We start from the raw sequence: 21,506 nt of genomic DNA on the forward strand, positions 1-21,506 counted from the left end.
TACAAAGGTCTCATGTACTATGATTAAGTAACTACGTTCTAGAAAGTCTCCAGTTCCTATTCTACATCTTTTCTTTTCAAGTCCTCCTTCAATGGACTGTCAGAAAGGATAATGTGATAAAATAGGGAATCACTGACATAGTTGAAGACGTTTTTGGCTTTTCAATCGGGGCTTTCATTCCCGACTAGTGCAGGAAAGAGAGTTTGGCAAAATAAAATATATATTAGATGTTTAATGTATAATTTATTGCTTTACTTCATTTGCAATAAATATTAAAATATTATTTTCTAAGCTTTTGGAAGGGACTATGAAGGAAACATGGAGGACTCTAAAAGCAGTGTGGCCTGAATATTTTATATTCCTGCTTACTTTAAATAGGAAAAACCAGGTGTTTCATGCCAGTAATCTCGTGTCTCTTTTCCTAAGTGAGGCTCAGTAAAGGAAACTGTATTTCATTTTTATAAAGGCATTCAATAATCATCAGACCTGAAAGTGACGTTTTTCATTCTTTTTGAACTTCTGCTTCTGTCATTATATAGTACCCGGATAGAGTGATTCAGCCCTGAGACAATGTGACGAGTCTAGACCCCCAATGTCATGAATGGCGCGTGTATCATGTAATGACATAACTAGCAGAAAAGACATTGCTGCATTAAAGAAGAACGAAAAAAAAAATTGGTGTGGTTAGGGGGATGCAGGAACATAATAGTGACTTAATACTTACCCATCCCTCTGCAGTGCCACGTCACCATCTCACTGACCGCCATTGGGCTGCGATTTTACAACTCTACACTTTTCGCTGAGTCGCGATTACACCAGTCAGTTGCTGGCTGAGCGGGAGTTCTGGCTTGTAACATAGCAGGCGCTGGGGTAGAGCAGGGTAAAGGGGGGTGTCTATCAGAGGTGATGCAGCGCTACTGGGGCACAGGGACTGGTAAGTACAAATTCTTTATTGTATTCCAGCACCCCGCTTCCTGCACTGGATTTTAAAAGTGAATGTACCACTTGCTACATCGCTTTGTGTTTTTTTTTTTTGTGTGTGTGAATAGACTGGCGTAGGGAGACTGGTGGCGCGGTCCTCTAATTCTGGAGCCGCATCGTAGATTGGAGGGGAGATCGTCACACTGAGGGCTGTGGGGCCGGTGCTTGGGAATAAACCAGCGCCATATGCAAGAACAGGGCCATGGTTAAAAAAAGGACCTCGCCAACGGCATCCCCGTGCCGGCTTATTTATGTAAAAAAAACACAAAGCGATGTACCTAGTAATACATTCACTTTAAAGGGGAACAAAGGAAATATTGTCGGAGCTGGCTACTATGTGGGGCACTATTGGGAAAGCTGACTACTACAGGAATGCTGCACGCCGCTCTGACAGTGCCGAGAATGCCGCACGCTTCAATAAATGTTGAGGTTGGCCCGCGGCCTTGTCCAATTTCTCAATTTTGGCCCATTGTCTATTTGAGTTTGGCACCCTATATAGTCTATTTCCTCTTTCTTTCTTTTTTTTTTTTTGGGGGGGGGGGGGAGGCGAGACACTTTTACACTTTATTGATTGTATTTCATGTTACAATGAAGAATAATGGGGGCTGATTAAAGGAATATACATTAACAATGATAGAACTGCCGGACGTCACAATCACAATTAAACAAACCCAATCCATCAGCAGCATTAGTGTTTCGGGCTGTAATCACACTGTGCAACCAAGCTGAAGCAAACAATGGCGTCCATTGTGATTAGCTCTGCTGCTCGTGTAACCACAATCATGGTAATAGATTATTACTGTCATCCTTATGGTAAATGAAGAGTCCCTGGTCAATATTAACCAGGTCTACTCAAAAAGAACAATTGATTTCACGATTATACGTTTAAGAGATCTTACCCGCACAGAGATTATTAGCACGTGGCTTCTTTTACTTTATTAGGTATGATTGTTTTGCTCATACAGATGTGTCCCTTACCTTTTCATGAATTTAGTTAAAGGGAACCTGTCAACAGTTTCCTACAGACATGATAAGGACCACCTGGTCCATCTAGTCTTCCTTATAGGAATAAGAATTGCAGAACGGCACTGTGTGGCTCCAGGCTCAATATAGGGTGCACAGCCTCATGGTCCCAGACTCCGGTTTCAACTTCAACATACAACAGGAAAAGGCAGGTTTTAGGGATGTGCCTTTCCGCTCCTCGGTTCGGGTTGTGCGGCGCAGAAGGCACTGAACCTGGTCTGAACAAGGCTCTGTTTTTATTTGTTCAGCCCCACCTGCTTTGCCTCTTAGCCTCTGGCAATGCAAGAGTCACTCTGCTGGCTTGATTCCTGCAGCTGAGCAGTGTGGTGTTTCCCTTGTCAGGTTGGTGTCTTTACCCGTTAGGGTCTTTGTGGATCTGAGCACTGGTCCAATGGGGATCTGGACCGGGCTCCTGGTCCTCATAAGTAGAAAGCATGGCCAGCAGCTAGTTGCTGGCTATTAGCCAATCTAGGCTAAGCGTACTCTCTCTGGTATCTCAGTGTGTCTCTCCGACGCTTGCCTGTTCCCTCTCTATCCTGTCTGCCACCTGCCCTGACATATAACTTGTTCTCGTTTACCCAACTTCTCTGCCAATTTTGTACTTTTGCTGCCCGCCGTTACCGACCCGAATTGTTGACCTTGGATTTATTATGTTTGTTTGTCTGTTGCTGTTTCTGTGGTTTTTCGCAGTCGCCTAGGACTGTCTTGTGACAACTAGGCAGGGACAGTGGGTCAGCTTAGGGGTCACTGTCAGTGTCTTGTCAGACTGCCTTTTGCCATACCCGACGCTGACACCGGCACTCCGAAATAAAGTGGATAAAAGTGTATTTTGTTTATTTACCCAGTATGTGAGCCCGTGCAGCCTCATTTAAGAGTCTCGAAACACAGGCCTAGTCAGATATTCCTTCCCCGAGGGATATCTGGCTAGTCGTGTGTTTCAAGACTCTTAAATAAGGCTCCACAGGCTTTTTTTTTTCATATTCATGTTTCCCAGTGATCAATGCACCTAGGGTTTCACTGCATTAAGTGCTTTAACCGGCAGCCGGCAGTGTTATCTTTGGCTGGTCTCCCTGAGATCAGCAATCTGTTTCCTGTATGGCTCTACTAGGCATTGCTCCCACCTAGCCAGAATCCTGCTCCACACTGATGAGGGGCAACACCCTGAAACAGCTGTCTGTGGATGGATACCTGGCCTTTGTTTTTCCCTTGTCATTACATTGACTTATAGGGCCACTTAATATGGTGGTTTGGGTGGTTTCCCTACAGGAGCCTTACCCTGGCTGGGTCCTTCCCAGAGGGATATCTGGCTAGTCCTGTGTTTCAAGTCTCTTAAATGAGGCACTGCTGGCTCTTTTTTTTACATATTCATGTTTTCCAGGGAACAATGCACCTAGGCTTTCAATGCATTTAGCACTTTAACTAGCAGCCAGCAGTGTTATCCTTGGCTGGTCTCCCTGAGATCAGTGATCTGTTTCTCTTATGACTAAATAATATTGGCTATCCTGGCTAAATACTAGTGCTTACCCAAGGGACCTCAGCCCAGAACTTTACGGATGGGCAAAGATAATAGGGAAGCCTTTTTTTACCTGCCAGGGGCAGCATTCATCCTCTGGAGGCAGTCAGGCTCACAGATTGCTGATAAACAAATTTCTCCACTTCCTGTATTTTGTCTTGGCATTTCTCTTACTTAAGACAGAATTCCCCTAACAACAAGCAGTAGTCGTTTCAAGTGGGACACTTAGTAAGGGTTAGATTACATGTACACAGGTGATTTACAAATATGTTAGAAATCACACTCAACATCAAAGCATGGGAAGTTATTTGAAGCCACAGTGACCATTTCATTTATAATTCGTCCTCCTTCCTCCTCATTTCTTATTTCGACTACATCTAAACTTAGTTTATTTCAAATAAACAAAAACCAGAGTGATGTCTGAATATTATATGAGAATACATTATAGGAATTAGTAGATGCTCTGATACACTGGGAACACTTATTAGTTCATTGTTTTCTATGGATCTTTTTTTATTGTTATTATTCCAGCATAAGTTCTGTTCTGCCCTTTTGTGACAGTGAATGTTTAGCATGGCGTATGATTTTATAAATTAGAATTTAATGTGCTCTTTCATGCTGTGATCTGTTTGCTGATTAGAAGTAATACTGTCGGTTCATTTTAATAAAAAAAAAATAATTGCTTCCAGATCAAGATTCTTGAAGGAGAATTCTCTGAAGGAGAGAGAAGTCTAAGCATTTGTGCACATAGTATTTAATATCGTATTTTCCAGCATATAAGATGCCTTTTAACCCTGAAAAATCTGCTGTAAAGTCGGAGGTTGTCTTATATGCCAATGTGTGGTCGCTGCATATGGTGGGGGGAGCTCAAGAACGTCCACGGCCGCATCTTCGCTGTTTGCGGCGACCATAGGATAACAGCACGTGGCTCCCAGCTGCAATCAGCAGCCGGGGACTATGGACATTAGCCGGCGCAGGTAATCTCCTTGCTCTGCTTATTAGCCATTCAGGTGCAGCTGTCAAAGCTGAAAGCTGCATTTAAATGGCTTTAAACAAGCCATTCCTGTTGTCTAGTGGCTGGATCACCCCCCTTGATGCAATAACGGATGGGTGATCCCTGCTTCTTACCGCAATGTATGGGGACAGGTGACTATAAGTTCTTTTTTATCATCCTCTACCCCCTGACCCAAATATTTTTCTTGCCCTCCGACGGACTTTTCCTTTATATATTAAAGACTACCCGTCAAGACAGCCCGCTGCCTGGTCAGCAGAGATTTATTCTGTTATTCCAGAAATTTATATCTCTGTGGCTATGAACATGCCATAAGACCACAATGAACGCAACCCTCATTCCTATCCAATGGAGAATGCATGCATTACGGACTCATAGTGGGATTTTAGATGCATTTACTATGGCAGTGCTACATTTTAATGAATCAGTCACAAGATATTAGAACAAAATACACACCAATCCCCATTAGAATAGTTGCACTTATTAGACTCCTTAGTAAATATCCCTCATAGTGTTTAGCAACCATGGAGACCCTAACTTCTGGATTAACAAAGGAAATTTCCACTGATCCAGCAGCGGGCTGTCATGAAAGGTACACTTTAAGGGTCTATTCACACAGAGTAAAATCAGACCTCTTCGCCATGGAATCCCGCCTTTCGTCTGTTTCAATGCGACGGCTTGTGCGCCTCTGCTTCCACTTTGGATGGAGAGCGGCGGAGGCCCGTAAGCCGCCCCATTGAAACAGGCGGCAGGTGGGATTCCGCAGCGGACTACTCCACCGTGGAATTCCGCTGATTTTACTCAGTGTTAACAGACCCTTAAAGTGTATCTGTCATGACAGCCCGCTGCCAGATCAGTGCTCTCCCCCATGGAATTCCGTCGGTTTTACTCTGTGTGAACGGGCCCTTAGGTCGGGAGTGTTATAAGTGTTTTATATGTGCATTGTAAATTGACAATATAGTTAGCTTACAGCAGACTATAGACGTTGTTACTTCTTTAGTAGCTTTACAAGCATTTACCATATCAATATAACATATAGAATTATGAAATAACTACTTTTTTGACCCAATTCACCAGTTCGCTGTTTTTTAATAAAGGTGTTTGATACATCATAACGTGGTAATCCTGTCAGAAGATTAGAATTTTAAAAGCCTTAGAATTCAAAGTTATGTAAATGACTATTTCCTGCACAGTTTACCCAGATTCTGCATCTATTTCATGTTTCATATAAAATCCCCTTACTGTCACCGAGAGGAAAAAAAAAACGGCAATATTCTTAAAAGCAATTTACATAAGTGCTAACCTATACATATCAGCAGCTCCATTTATGTCCCTGACAGGCCGATAATTTATTTTTCAGCCATAAATAAGGCATCGTATCGTAAAATAAATGGAAATAACTCTATGGCGAGAAATTTATAGAAAAAGATGTTAATTGTTGGGTGTTTGACCTCAATTTGTGCATTTATAGTTCTGATTTTTTCCTTAAGGAAATTAATTTTCAATTTGAGGTTTCATTTATTTTCTGGAGAATAAACCAATTATAGATTTGTTTATCGGAGTATAGAATTAAACTCCGATAAGGTTTTTATTTCAGGAGTCAGGGTTGTTAAAGAAGCTCGGTGAATGTGTATTTGCTTCATCGATTATATGATTATGTCAAGTGTTCGCAATATGCTTATATTTACATGCAAAAATACATGCAAATTTTTTCATTGGTTCTTAGAGAATTTTTTTTAGCGAGTATTTATTACAGAGCAATTTTTAACATATTTTCTACATTTTATACAAATCTTTGCTTAAAGTGTTTATATAAAAAAATGCCCATAACCACCTAAAAAACATAAAATGTCTTTATCTAAAATAAATGCATGTCAATTTTGTTTACATGCTGTTTCATTTTTGAACCTTCTCTGGACAGAGCTTTGTTTTAAAGGGGTTATCCATTTAAAATATTTTTCTTTCAAATCAACTGGTTTCAAAAAATTAGATTTGTAATTTACTTCTATTTAAAAAAATCTCAAGTCTCCCCATACTTATCAGCTGCTGTATGTCCTGCAGGAAGGGGTATTTTCTTTTCAATCTGACACAGTGCTCTCTGCTGCCACCTCTGTTCGAGACAGGAACTGTCCAGAGTAGTAGCAAATCCTTATAGAAAATCTCTCCTGCTCTGGACAAATTGTTTAATTTCCATAGTAAATTGCTCCAAAAATTGCACATTTGCTATGATAAATCTGAACCATTGAATGCAATGTGGTCCAATAAGAAGAAATTGCAAGCGTAAAATAGCTGTATTTTGCAGACTCAAGATATACCTAAGGGGGAAAAAAAGCTATATGTGTTTTTACATACTCACACTTGTCATGGTATCTATAAAGTTTTCTGATTGTTTGAAGGAGAGAACTTTCAACATTATATATATTTTCTATTTCCCTAGGAGACTGAACTTTTGGATATAAGTTTAGTGAAAGATGCCAGATGGGGAAAGCATGCAAGAACTCCAAAGGTAAGGATTTAATCACATGACTGAAAATATGTTGTTTTAACTTGTTTATCACCTCTTTGGAAAATATGGTGCAGTGTGGTACATTATCATATAATGAGAACAGTAGCTGAAAAAAAAAGAACTAGTTTGTTCACTGAAGTCTACGAAAGTTATGAGAACAAGCACACCCATCAACTTTGGGGATGTAAACATTTTCATAGTGGACTAAAGAGTGCTCTAAACATATAAAATAAAGCATACTTACCTGCTCAGATCCCTCACAGCAGCCATTTCAGCTACTTGCGGTCTCTGCTGCCTTTCCCTGCCTCCCTCTTCCACTAACATGATGTCCCTGTAGGAAATGGCAGGCTCTGGCCAAGGCAGATCACATCTGTGGAGGGCAACAGGGATCGAGAGCTGTCAGCCATGAGAATCAGGGCAGGTAAGTATTCTTTGTTTTTCATATTGAAAGTACACTGGGGGAGATTTATCAAACATGGTGAAAAGTGAAACTGGCTCAGTTGCCCCTAGCAACCAATCAGATTCCACCTTTCATTTTCCAAAGAGTCTGTGAGGAATGAAAGGTGGAATCTGATTGGTTTCTAGGGGCAACTGAGCCAGTTTCACTTTACACCATGTTTGGTAAATCTCCTCCCCTGAGTCCATTTAAAAAAAAAAAAAAAAAAGACAATGGCCTTAGGCTAGCCCTTTAAAGCGTTAGTTCAGCAAAAACTGTATCAAGCAGTCAGGTTGATATAACAGGGGTAATGAAACCACTATTGTTCTTATTGCCATTTTATAATACAATGTAATATTGCCACTGATGGTGTGTTATAGTTTTCTCTGTCCTACACAATGATCTGTTTATGGCTATTACATTGACGACATTTCATGTCACTGTGCACCCACAAGTGTATAAAACATAAGATTTTCCTGTTCGTCTTACAAAGGAAGGTATCCAATTATCACAAGGTCCTGGACACAAGTGCTTTTAGATGTCTTGGAGGATTTCTCACACATGGATGAGGCTTAGGAGATGTGTTTTATATCATGTAATATTAATAGCTTTGTGACTTCACGTTGTGATTACAGTTTTGATGGTCTTTCAGTAGAATGCACTGCTGTGTGTTGTGTGGTGAAAAGTTTCAATAATAAAGACGTAAAGGAAAATGGCCATTTTACAGGAAGGCAAGATAATCATTTTGTTGTGATCAACGTAGCCATGGACACTGTCACAGTGTCTACATTTACATGTACTGTACCTGATTATGGTTGCAGCCAAGTTAAGGGTGACAGACTGTTTCGCATGCTAACTGCGCGCTTCCTCAGGGCCAAGAGGAAGCGCTCAGTTAGCGTGCGAAACAGTCTATCGCCCCTTCACTCGTCTGTTGCCTGCTTTGATGTAGTGAATAAAACCGTTGAATTAAAGATAAAGATTGGTGAGTGCCTCATCCTTTAACCTTCCTGTATGGCAAAGCTTTGTATTGGACTATTGTGGAAGATTAAGCACCACCGATATGGGTCCTTTCTAGTAACAGTTCACACTGTACACATGTGGTAGTGCCAAGACAGCTCTACCGATGATTCTGCATATCTCCCTTTCCTACGGTAGTTGTGTGAAAAACCACTGACAGCTTAGGTAGGTAGCCTTAGGTAGAAGGGCCCGTCAATACAAAGTAATCAAGAAAGAAAAAAAACATAAAAAGGTTCAAATAAATAATTTTAATAAAATGGGAGTAAATCTAACAAATAAAATAAACAGGGGAGGATAGGTCGTACACAAGGATAACATGTTTCGGAAGATTTCTGTATATACTGGATCTGAAGAATGAGTGTTTTCTCCTGAAACACATTATACACCAATTCTTTGTGTACTACCTATCCTCCCTGGTTGATTTTTGTTATATACCTATATATTTCACTCCCATTTCATTAAAATTATATTTTTGGAATTTTACTTGTTTCTTTTCTTGATTACTTCTAGTGGAGGGTGAGTTGCGCCAGAGAGGCTGTGATTTTGCATATGGTATTTTGTGTGAACATTTCTTCAGCATTATTTTTAGTTTTATTTTTGGACATTGGTAGGCTTAGTCCATCACTCTGTGCGGCACCATCTGTAGGGTTGTGGCGCAGCTTGGGCCCATTCTAGGTGGGCTATACAGATACTTTGTGATTTATATTTTCTTGATTATTATTTACATTTAGGAAACTGTAAACATAGAACAGTAAGTGCTTTATAGCAAGAATGAGTCCCCCTTTATGATGTCCATTTTTAACCACTACCAAGGGGTCTAGTGCTTCTTTTCTTATTGAAAACTTGTCCATGTTTTTTTTAATCAATTCCTTGCTCTGTTGCTTCCCAACAATATAGTAGGAAATAGTCACAGACCTTTTAACATTCTCAATTTTCCACCTATCAGGCTCCTTTACTGCCATCTCCTAAATGTATTAGTCACTCTAAAAAAACTGCTAAAAATCTAATCTCCAGTCAGATTAGTTTACTGAGAGATCAGATGACATACTGTCTATAGAAGTTAGAATAAGACAGAGGTGCAGAGACATACAAGAGGCTGCAACAGGTTGCAGTAAGTGTTCTTCAAACCAGAGTTATAGCTTGCACTGCTCAGTACTTCTCTATAATGTCCTCCATACTGTTGCTAGAGATGTAGGGAACAGACCCTTCCCCTCCCAAATGGACGACATCATAGCTGTAGTCTGCTTCTATTAGCTCACGGCTCATGGAGTAGTTAAGATTAGAAGATAAAGAAGACTAATAAACGATACCGTATACAAATTATATGTAGGCTACTCTTCATATACATATATAACAGCTTATCCTACAAAGTCACCTGAAAGTACAGAAAAGCTTTACGGGCTCAGTGGAAGAATGGAATATATAGCTACATCCTCTGTATATAGGTGGCAAGTTCACTTTGACGTAACATATCCTAGCATCTGTTAGTAGGATTACCAAGACATCCTTTTGCACTTATGGAATTTCTCAGGAGGAAATACAACCCCTGAGGCCTAAATTCCTGTTTAGCCCTCTCCAGATGGTATTTTTAAGCAGTATATTTATATCCCATTTATGCTCTCTGCTATAATCCTTTTCCAAATAAGCTTTGTTGTCTTCCACCTTTAACATATAGAAAGCTGATTTGATGTTTAAGCCTTTTCGTGCGGCATATATATATAATCCGCTGTTTTTAGGACTTTCTTGAATTCATTCTTGTCAATTTCCAAACCATGATAACACTAATTTTCATGTCACAAACTGCAAACTAAATTGTCACCACATGCTCCAAGGAACAATGGCTGCTCAACTAGTCAAGCCAAGTATGTCAGGTTTTCTGGGCCTTTTTTTGGGCATAATAATGACTGTACGATAAAACAGCTTTGTTTCGCCTCCTTATCTCCTATGTGAATAAGACAAGTTCAATAGGAAAGCAGAAGCGTAATTATATTCTATGGGGGGAAGTAGATGTTTAGAAAACCTAAACCGGTAACAATGCAGCATTGAAAATTTTTTTGGTTATATAGGATATACGTAAATTTTGTTGCAATTTTACTCCTTCAGGAGAAAACAATTATTATTATTTTTTTTTTTTTTTGCTTAGTCAGCCATAATTTTTTTTTCTTTTCACAGCCATATTTTCTGTATAAAGCTATGGTCACACAATGTAATGCAGCGGCGGTAGTTTACTATGGCCGCTATATTCAGTGGCAAACTATAACTGCTGTAATACAGGTTCCAGTGGCCGACACTGCCATATTGGCTGCAGAAACATTATCTTTTTTCCTATTTGGATTGTGGGCACCTTTGGGTTTGACCCAGGGGCGTAGCTAGGGGTTCAGCCTAGGGGGGGCGAGTGAGTCTAAGTGGGCCCCCAACCATTGTTACCCATAGGAAACCTCAGCAGGTGACAAGGATTTCTGAATAATAAAGGGAATATTCTTCTACATTTCTGATAGTGAATAAGAATAAAGAGCAGTGTAGGAGGCTTCTACATCTGAAATATAGAACCACAAAAAAAGTAAAAGGGCTTAAGATTAGAAAAATATAGCTGCCTTCTTCCACAGACAGCACCATTCTTGTCCTCAGTTTGTGTGTGGTATTCGACTAAAGTGTATGGAGCCAAGTTGTGATACCACACACAACCTAAGAGCAGGGGTGGCGCTGTTTTTGGAAGAAAACAATTATGCTGTTTTTCTTTTAATTCTGGAGTACCCTTTTAACCAGATTATCTTTGCCTAAAAAAAATAGTAGTATAGGTAATACGCTTTTAGACATTAAAAGGGGTGAGTTGGTTGTGATCATCCATGTATGTACAATCCAAGATATGTGATGAGCTGCTAGATATCCACTTCTATCCTATCTATCTATCTATCTATCTATCTATCTATCTATCTATCTATCTATCTACCTAATCTCCTATCAAAAATTGCTGGCGTACCCCTTTAACTTACTTTAGCATAAGGTGTATAGATACCTGCATTTGCAACTACATGATGGTGCAGGTACAGCAAGGGGGTCGGTAAATGGGGGGGCGCTTGTGAAAATGTGGTAAAGGCTAAGCAGTAGAGGGAGGGAGAGCGTTCACCATGGTAAGAGCTCTATAAAGGGACACAAGTTAGCATGGCCTCTGAGAGAGTGTGGCTGCTACATGAGGAGGAAGGCTAGGGATCAGAGTAGATGTGGGGGGCCTTTGGCCCCCTGACCTTACTCAGTTCAGCACTGGGGAAGGAAGGGGGGCTTTCATCAAGATTGAGGTTACTTGGAAAAAGCAGTGTGGGAATTACGGCATAGAGCGGTGTTCTACCAAATACAAAAACATAATTCAGTCACTCACAGAAGGCGGCTTCTCTGCATGAATTGCGATTTTTTTTTTATATTCAAGGTTGTTCACTGGCTCCGGCCATCATGAAGTCTTTTCCGACCATGACTTGTCTCCACAGGATCTGCTAGAGAGACATTTTAGGCTCCTCGCTCCAGCATTATCCTCATCTCTATACAAACTCCCCTGTAGTGTAGCCCCCTCTATGCAGCCTCTGTGTAGTATAGGCCTCTCTGTGGTATTGCCCCCCCTCTCTGGGGTGTAGGCTTCTCTATAGTATTGCCCCCCTGTGTGTAGTACACTCCTCTCCTCCTCTGTTTAGTACAGACTAGGGATGGTCCGAACCGAGTTCAGACGGGATTCGTATGAACCCGAACCATCCACAATGATTCCCGCTGTCTGCCCGCTCCGTGCAGCAGGCGGATCCAGCGGAAGGAACGCCTGGAAAACTGGGATACAGCCATAGCCATAGGCTGTATCCCAGTTTTCCAGGCGGTCCTCCCGCTGTATCCGCCTGCTGCACGGAGCGGGCAGACAGCGGGAATCCGATGCCGAGCGTTCGGGTTCAGCCGAACCCGAACCTCGGCGGGTTCGGACCATCCCTAATACAGACCCATGTGCAGTCTCCATCATACTGAGTACTATTGCTGGAAAAGCTGGGTGACCTCCATCATACTGCTTACAGGATACTGGGAAAGCTGTGTGATTTCCATTGTACAATGATGGGAAAGCTGGGTGACCTCCATTATACTGAATAGAAGATTCTGGAAAGCTGGGTGACCTCCATCATACTGAGTACAAGATGCTGGAAAGCTGGGTGACCTTCATTACACACTGCCATACAGGATGCTGGGAAAGCTGGGTGGCTTCCATGACACTGACGACAGGATACTGGGAAAGCTGGGTGACCTCCATTATGCTAACTACAGGACACTGGGAAAGCTGGGTGACCTTCATTACACACTGCCATACAGGATGCTGGGAAAGCTGGGTGGCTTCCATGACACTGACGACAGGATACTGGGAAAGCTGGGTGACCTCCATTATGCTAACTACAGGACACTGGGAAAGCTGGGTGACCTCCATTACACACTGACTACAGCAAGGATGTCACACTCAGTCCCTCCAGCTGTTGCAAGTCAGAGCTGTATATATATATATATATATATATATATATATATATCCTGCCGGACACTTATCACTTATATGTCCTGCTGCTCACTTGGTCATATATATATACACACACATACCGTATATATACAGCAGTGACCAAGTGAGCAGCAGGAGACACAGACATATACTGTACACATATATATATATATATATATATATATATATATATATATATATATATATAGTATATCTCCTCCTGATCATTTGGTCAGTGGTGTGGGTGGGTGTGTTGTCACTCCTCTCACAGTCCTCACTCAGTACCTGACATCTTCCAGCACTCGGCAGCCTCACTTCCTGTCAGAGCTGCTGCTGGACGTCTTCAGTTTCTCCCTGGCAGCCATAGACGGTGAGGATCCCTCTAGCTGCTGGTCCCTCCTCTCCCCCTCATACCAGCTCTGTAGGACAGTGAGGGGGAGGGGCCAGCAGCAGCAGCGTGTGAGGAAGAAGCAGGAAGATGCAGGGAGAAGATCCAGCCCTGGCCGGGCTCTGCATCCGACAGCTGAGCGGGCCCCTCAGGAGCAGGGGGCCCGCTATTGTCAGGTGCTGTTGGCTTCTTGGGGGCCCCGGTCACTACAGACATGTGTTAATGCTGTCTGCAAAAGCAATAGCTTTTGCAGACAGCATTAACAGTCTGAGACCTCAGTGGGCCCCTGCATGAGTGGGCCTGGGAGCGACCGCCCCCTTTGCCCCCACCAAATTTCGCCACTGGTTTGACCATAATCAAATTAAGCATTGAAGACAATGTAAAGTATGGCTGGCAGACGTACTTTACATTGGGTGCACAACTGTTTTCTACGGCTGCTGTTGACCGAACTCTGGCAGTAGAAAATAGACATGCTCATTGTTTTCTGCAGCTGCATTTCAGCAATCGATGTAGTGTGTACTGTGTGTATACACAATGGTCGTTGTTGCATTGAAATCAATGAAAACATATTAATTTCATTACCAATGTATGTTCTTTTCATGTTGTGTGAACATAGCCTAATAATGTGCTCCATTGAAGTCAATAGGAAATTGGCCGGCTGTGCACACACCACACAAAATGACATGCGCTCATTATTTACAACCTAATTTGCAAAATATGGCCATTTTTACCCCATCTGTTAACACATTGTTCAAGTTTCACAGCAAATTACGGTATGATATTATTTTACTGTGAACATAGCCCTGCATTGTTAGTGTCTCATAATAATAATGTTTACACACTGTAAAGTAAAGGTAAAATATATCCGTAATAACTAAATAAATTTAACATTAAAAAAAGATTAAAAAGAAATAAAATTATTTAATAAAGAAACACTCCAGGGTATTTTTTTTCTCATTTTAATTTAACAGTTAAAGGGGTACTCCAGCGAAAAACTTTTTCTTTCAAATCAACTGGTTTCAGAAAGTTATATAGGTGTTTAATTCACTTCTATTTAAATCTCAAATTTCCCAGTACTTATCAGCTGCTGTTTGTCCTGTAGGAAATGTTGTTTTCTTTTCAGTCTGACACATTGCTCTCTGCTGCCACCTCTGTCTGAGACAGGAACTGTGCAGAGCAGGAGAGGTTTCCTATTGAGATTTGCTACTGCTTTGGACAGTTCCTGTGTTGGACAGAGATATCAGCACTGTGTCAGACTGAAATGAACATTTCCTGCAGGACATACAGCAGCTTATAAGTACTGAAAGACTAGAGGTTTTTAAATAGAAGTAAATTACAAATCTATATAACTTTCTGAAACCAGTTTATTTGAAAGAAAGAGATTTTGCCGGAGAACCCCTTTAAACACCCACATGGAACCTTCACTTCCTGGCAGCTTTCATTGCCCAATATATTGCAAGTCAGTCCCCCTGCTCAGTAACATGACTAGCGATGCGACTGTTCAATTCCCACTGCTGTGTGGATTGGAAGTCACTTTCCCCATGCATCTCTGTGAGACTTACATTGAACACCTCATGATGAGAGATACAACGAGACAGTCACTTCCAATCTACACAGTAGTCGCTGTGAAAATCAGAGAGTCACAATGCGGTCATGTGGGCGAGCAGTGGGACCAGGACTGCCTTGTAACAGGGAACTAAAATTTCTCCAGTAATAAAAAGATCAGTGCAGGTTTATAACTATATCTTGTTACTGGTGACCGTTACAGTTTTATGTTTTTGCAGTGCTGCTCGAATACAATTTTTTTGTCTTTATTGTATTTTTATTTTTTTATTTTTTTTTGCAAATTTTTTTTTTGCTATATTTTTTTTTCATGTTAAATTAAGTTTTAGCTCCATTAAACATTTATAGTAAATATCTATATATAATCTATATCCATTATTGCCTATAAAATGCAAACACGTCATGTAGGACTTGCCTAAGGTGTTTTCTAACAGGGATTATCACTTTATCCTGGAGGCCTTTGTTAGGCCCTGGGCTGTAAGAATCAAATTGATATCCCTGGCAATCAATGTTGCATGTGGTGCTTAAGGGGTTAAAATGTCACAGTTTTCTCCTTTGTTGCTTTTGCGGATGTCAGTCACAACTAGAGATCAGCAGGAAATTTGTTTCGCGCGCCTCACAAATTTTGGGTCAAACTCGTTAGGATTTGTCAATCGAATCTTAATGAATTTCATTAAAACAGCCAAAACTATAGTAGCTACAATACTGGGACTATTACAGAAGGGAAAATTTATTAAAGCATGATGTTGTACAAGTGTCAGTCAATCATCCAATTTCCGCTATGGACAGCAGTGCACCTTGGTGGATTAGCGGCATAATATAATTTTTTTTTCCAGGACAGGAGTGGAGTGTGACCACTGATTATGTAAGGCACACACTCAATTCACTGATCCCAGTAGATTGGTATAACTCAATAGCAGTTTACAGAAGATTACAGTGGCCAGTGAGTTAATAATATGGACTGTTTCTCCACTGGTCCCAGTGAATTCCTATAGGAACCCAGTTACTTGGTAAACTGGACACTTGGTTGGCAGCTACAACAAATAATCACTCACAATCAGCCCTCCTCTCCTCTCTGTCCCTATATCACTCTGTTAGTCTCTCCCTGCTCTGCTCTAACTGCCTGCTGCCATTCTGCTCTCTCCTCCACACACGCCACCGAACCACCTTATATAGAGGGGGAGGTGCTGACATCACAGAGGGGCCTGCAGCTGATTGGACAGGTTATGGTTAATCCCTTTGTCCCACCCAGTAACACTCCAGACACCATCTGCGGCCGCCATTTTGTTTTTTTCCGAATGTCCTTAACAAATTGGCAGGAATTCACTTTGCAGAATGCAGCGAATTGATGGTCTGATTCGCAGCTAATTTTGATTCGCTTTGCTCATCTCTAATCAAAACCTTAAGTTTTGGAAGCTATGCTCATGCAGTGGTGTAAAGAGTTAAATACTATTTGATATATCCTTCCTGGAGAAAAAAACAAAACAAAAAAAAGCATCTTCTTTTGTAAGTTGTATGCACATTACACGAGGACTGGTCTATCATTTGGTCGTCCTTGTCTGAACAATGTAAATAGTTACAAGTAGCATTATGTATCTTATGAATCAAGCAGCTGACTGTATTGGATTGATAACTCTTGTATCTGCAGCAGTCAGGCTTGATCACATTCTGCTTTGAACTTCACCATGAGGGTGATGTACCGTATTAACCGCAAGGTTTCCATGAAAAACCTTATTCTGCAATGAAAGCAATTCTAGAGGAAAGTTAAAAAGTTGTTCAAATGTATCAGATTGTAAAGGTTATGTTGTTTCTAAGACACCGGATTCCACTGAACCATGCTGGAGTACTCTCTGTTTTTGCTCTACATGACCCATAGAGTGAGACTATGTTCACACTGCGTATGTTTCCGGCGGTAGTGCGAACCGCGAATATACGCACATAGTTTTGAGGTTGATGCGTTCGCTTGAAAGTATACGATATACGCCCGCACAGTGCACACTACGTATGAACTTACAGCCGGATCGTATACGGCGCCGTGAAAAATGAACAAGACCATTGTTTGAGGACGGAAATGTTCGAACTCGCGGCCGTGGATTTCCATGCGGTCCCATACGAAGTACTTATTTCAGCCAAATTGAACTTGATTTTTCGATCCAAAAGGTTCTGTGAGTTTTATTGGGCTGGGCGAAGATTTCCAAGTAAATGACCTGCCTCAGATCGCTGCGAAACAAGCTAGGGAAGCATAACTGTACTACGGGCGTATGTTCGCGGTTTGTACGCATCCGACCGCATGTCGATTTTTCCCATGCCCGTAGTTTCAGCCGCACATGTACGGCGACGTACGAAATGCGGCCGGACTCATACGCAGTGTGAACATAGCCTAATAGTGTGAATTTCAGCTCAGAAGACACTAGGGCATTCCCTGAGGAAAGCAAAGGGTCACTCTAAGTTCTGTGGAGTTCTGAAATAGTCTTCTATGGAAGTTATTATATTATGTAGGAAAATATTAAAAAGTAGCTGTCAATAATAAAAAAACTTATGACATGTCAGAGAAACATTTCAAAAAATGTTATCAGACCTTGACCAATCAGTAGAATAAGCTTGGAGACAACTGTTCTGCTCCACTCTAAGGGCCAGTTCACATGGAGTAAAACTGACGGAATTCCTGGGCGGAATCCCGCCAGCCTCCGTGTCATACAGACAGTCCATGGGAGGGCTTGCGCCTCCTCTCTCCGAGTGGAAGAATTGACATGTCAATTCTTCCGAGCGGAGAGGCGCAAAGTGAGGAGGAGCACGAGCCCTCCCATAGACTGCCTGTATGACACAGAGGCTTTTACTCTGTGTGAACTGGCCCTAAGACCTAGCCTGCCCTATAGACTAGCATTGGGAGTCCTTCTAGATCCCACATACATACTTCTACTAGCTCTTTCTGCTGATCTGCACAATCAAAACTTTTGATGGCCGTTCTTGTTTTTGAACTTTTTTTCTAAATGCTTGCATACAGCTAAGATGGCACCGGCCTGGAAATTATTTCCCATCATAGAGTTGAGCGCCTTCATTGGAGCATCCATACATGTACAGACAGCAGATCACCAGCAGTGTGACCCAGAGACTCCCCCGCAGGGTACACACATCAGATCAGCCGGTAGTGTGACCAAGAGACATACCATGTATGGGGCCCGTACAGAACTCATGGGGCCCAATAGTAATGTTTTGAGTGATGGCACACTGAGCTTATCCTATGATGGGACTTGTGGTTCCTATCAGTGTGCTGAGTTACGTGTAATGTTGGGAAACATCACGCGGGCCAGTCAGAGCTAGTTAGAATATGGATATGAAATATGGAAGCCTGTGAGTGACAGATGGTCGACAGATGTTCAACCAATGGCATCCATCAGAGGCATCCATCATGTCTACTCATTAAAAAAATATATGGTAACCTAGATTTTTTCTTTTTACATGGAAGCCTGTGGTGATGGATTGGAAGATATTTCCAGTGAATAGCATACATCAAGGCAAGTGTCTTGTACTATACATCTGAGGATATATTGGATTGAGAGATCTATAGGTATATTGATGTAGTCAGACCTCTAAACAGGAAAGTTGAAATATGGATGTTCCTCTGATTCAAGTCCCCTACTGGTCAGACACAGAGAACCGTAAGATACCCCAACATCTTCTGAAGAATCCAGTAGGATAACCAAAAAGACTGCTCTGCAAAAGACTGTAATGGAAGGCAACCAGACTTGTCCTTACAAACTTCTCTCATTAGAAATTGGGTGATCCCATACTGGTGTCTTCCTTTTTCTTTTTCTTTTTTTCTTATCAAGATGCAGATGTCAAACTTGCAGTATAAAAAAAAAGAAGTAATATGTCAGTCTGCTTGCACACTGCAGTCTTTAGAATTATGAAAATTATCCATCATGGTTGCAAATCCATGGAAGAAATCTAAGCGTCTTCCTCAGGTTTCTCCCATGGATTCTGTTGCTGATCCATGACAGATTGAACATACCTTCACTGTCTTAAAGTGTAGCTCTGAACAAAAAAAATGATTATAGTGCAGGACTATGCACTATAATCATTTCTATATATCACCTTCACTTCTGCCTCTGCACATTATCTCTATTCACCTATATAATATCTATATATACACCAGCCAGACCACTGCATTTAGAGCAGAATGGTAGTCAGTAACCTAGACAACAAGCTGTCAACAATGGGAGAGAAAGAGCAGCATATAAGGAGGCAAGTTAGATAAATAAATGTATTTGCAAAAATATTTTACTCAACAAGCCCTACAGTATTAGTTGAGATGGGCATAATCCTTTAAATTGTGTTAAATAGCTGGTACCCAGATTCTCTCCATTCATCGATCAGGAAAAAGACGTAAAAAAAGACAGGAGGATGGCGCCTCATGTAATCCTGCTATGTAGATGGTACTTAAGTAGGTTGTAGTAAAGGGGGGACTTTCACCTTGAATCCTTTTGAGTTTTTTGTGTATCACCCGCTTGGAGGTACCTTGTGGTACAATTTATTCATATTCATATATTATCATTTATGTATTTTTATTGTTGTGATTATTATTTATGATTATTATTTAAGATTATTATTATTATTATTATTATTATTACTATTATTAATATTATTATAAAAGTTGTATTCATAACAAAGAGTGCAAAGAATAAATGTACTCAGTAATATATTACATTATATTATTATTAGTAATATAAATGGTTGGGGCTAAAGAACAATCTTTTCTAAAAGAGCAATAGAAGATTACATTCACTGGGTGTTATAAAAACCATTTCTTGTCTTATATTCGACGTCAGAAAACCCAAGGAGCTGAAAGCAATCTGGGTACAGTCATTCCTGACAGTGATGATTTTCTTCACTAGGTGGTTTGTCATCTTCACCTCAGCATGCTAAACTTTACAGCACACGCAGCGGCTATCACAGCCTGATCCTGGAATCTGTTTGATAGTTTTCACCTCCACATTGGAAAAAGGAGATCTGAGAAATTCATGAATGTTTAAAAACTGTATGATAAAGAAAAAAAAATGCATGGCAATAGGGATTTGTACTAGACAGGGGCTTTGAGATTCCTGCGCTGTGCATAGAATATATGCAGAGGATACTAGCAAACTACTGCAAGTATTCCAGCAAGGAATCCATAATGTAAAAACTGTATAAAATGCTTGCGGCTAACTGATCAGACATGCACGAAGAACCTTTCATTCTAAGATACACCAGCACAAGGCTTAGTGGTAAGAACCGTTCCCTGGTTTTACTGCAGGACGCAGGGGACTGACCCAACAGCATCGGATTTCACCTCGCAGAAGAATCATTACTGTCTTATAACTGCACAACCCCTGGATATGTCCTCTAACTACCCTATATCACAGCAGCACCGGAACAGGGGGATTCTTACTTGAACTGTAAAAAAAAAATAAAAAAAAATAATGAATAGATATGACCAGTGTTATGTTATGTGCAACTCTGCTCCTAAATAATGGGAACATTTTCTATCCCCTCTTAATGCTTGTGCACAACTTGGGATCCTATTCTATAGTGCTGCAGGGTCTGTGTACTGATCTGTCTCCTCTGCAGAAAGCTGATCCTCAGACTCAGCGAAAATCGTTTTCTTTCAAATCAACTGGTGTCAGAAAGTTGTATAGATTTGTTATTTATTTCTATTAAAAAATCTCCAGTCTTCCCATACTTATCAGCTGCTGTATGTCCTGCAGGAAATGTTGTTTTATTTTCAGTCTGACACAGTGCTCTCTGCTGACATCTCTGGCCGAGACAGGAACTCTGTCTCGGTTTTCTATGGAAATCCCCATAGAAAACCTCTCCTGCTCTGGACAGTTCCTGTCTCGGGCCAGAGATGTCAGCAGAGAGCACTGTGTCAGACTGAAAATAAAACATTTCCTGCATAAAGTAGCTGATAAGTATGGGACGACTTGAGATTTTTTTAATAGAAATAAATTACAAATCTATATAACTTTCTAAAACCAGTTGATTTGAAAGAAAAAGATTTTCACTGGACAACCCCTTTAAAGGGATATTCCCACCTGAACTAACATAGTTAAGCTTGTAGGACTCGACAAGTTAAATATTTTTGCTAAAACTTTAATTTAGCTGACTTGTCTCCTTATCCTTATATGCCGCTCTTTCCCCCTTCATTGTTGAGAGTTCATGTCTTGGTTGTAGACCACCACTCTGCTGTAAAGCAGTGGTCTAGCTGGTATATATAGCTAAAGGCTATCTTCACACACATTTTTGCTCAGTATTTTGGTCAGTATGTGGCAACCAATACCAGGAGTGCATTGAAAACACAGAAAGGCTCTGTTTACACTGTTGAAATTACCATTATTTTTAAAACAACGGACAGTGTTTAGAAACAATAGCCATTATTTGCCATTAAATGACGGCCATCCACTCAATTTCAACAGTGTGTGACCATAGCCTTTCTGTGTTTTCCATCCACTCCTGGTTTTGGTTGCAAAATGCTGACCAAAATACTGAGCGAACATACTGTCTGTGAAAGTAGCCATAAG

The 21,506-nt window shown here is 40.9% G+C and overlaps 1 protein-coding gene across 1 annotated transcript in view; it reads left to right on the forward strand.

Moving 5' to 3' along the window:
- The window catches only part of PLCB1 (phospholipase C beta 1), a 510,352-nt gene that overhangs the window by 153,387 nt on the left and 335,459 nt on the right, over positions 1-21,506 (forward strand). Inside the window, exon 3 of the mRNA XM_069955509.1 lies at positions 6,967-7,035. Within this exon, the coding sequence (XP_069811610.1) occupies positions 6,967-7,035 (69 nt within the window). The remainder of the gene's footprint in view (positions 1-6,966; positions 7,036-21,506) is intronic.

The sequence above is a fragment of the Dendropsophus ebraccatus genome, chromosome 15, assembly GCF_027789765.1.
Source record: "Dendropsophus ebraccatus isolate aDenEbr1 chromosome 15, aDenEbr1.pat, whole genome shotgun sequence".
Lineage (NCBI taxonomy): Eukaryota > Metazoa > Chordata > Amphibia > Anura > Hylidae > Dendropsophus > Dendropsophus ebraccatus.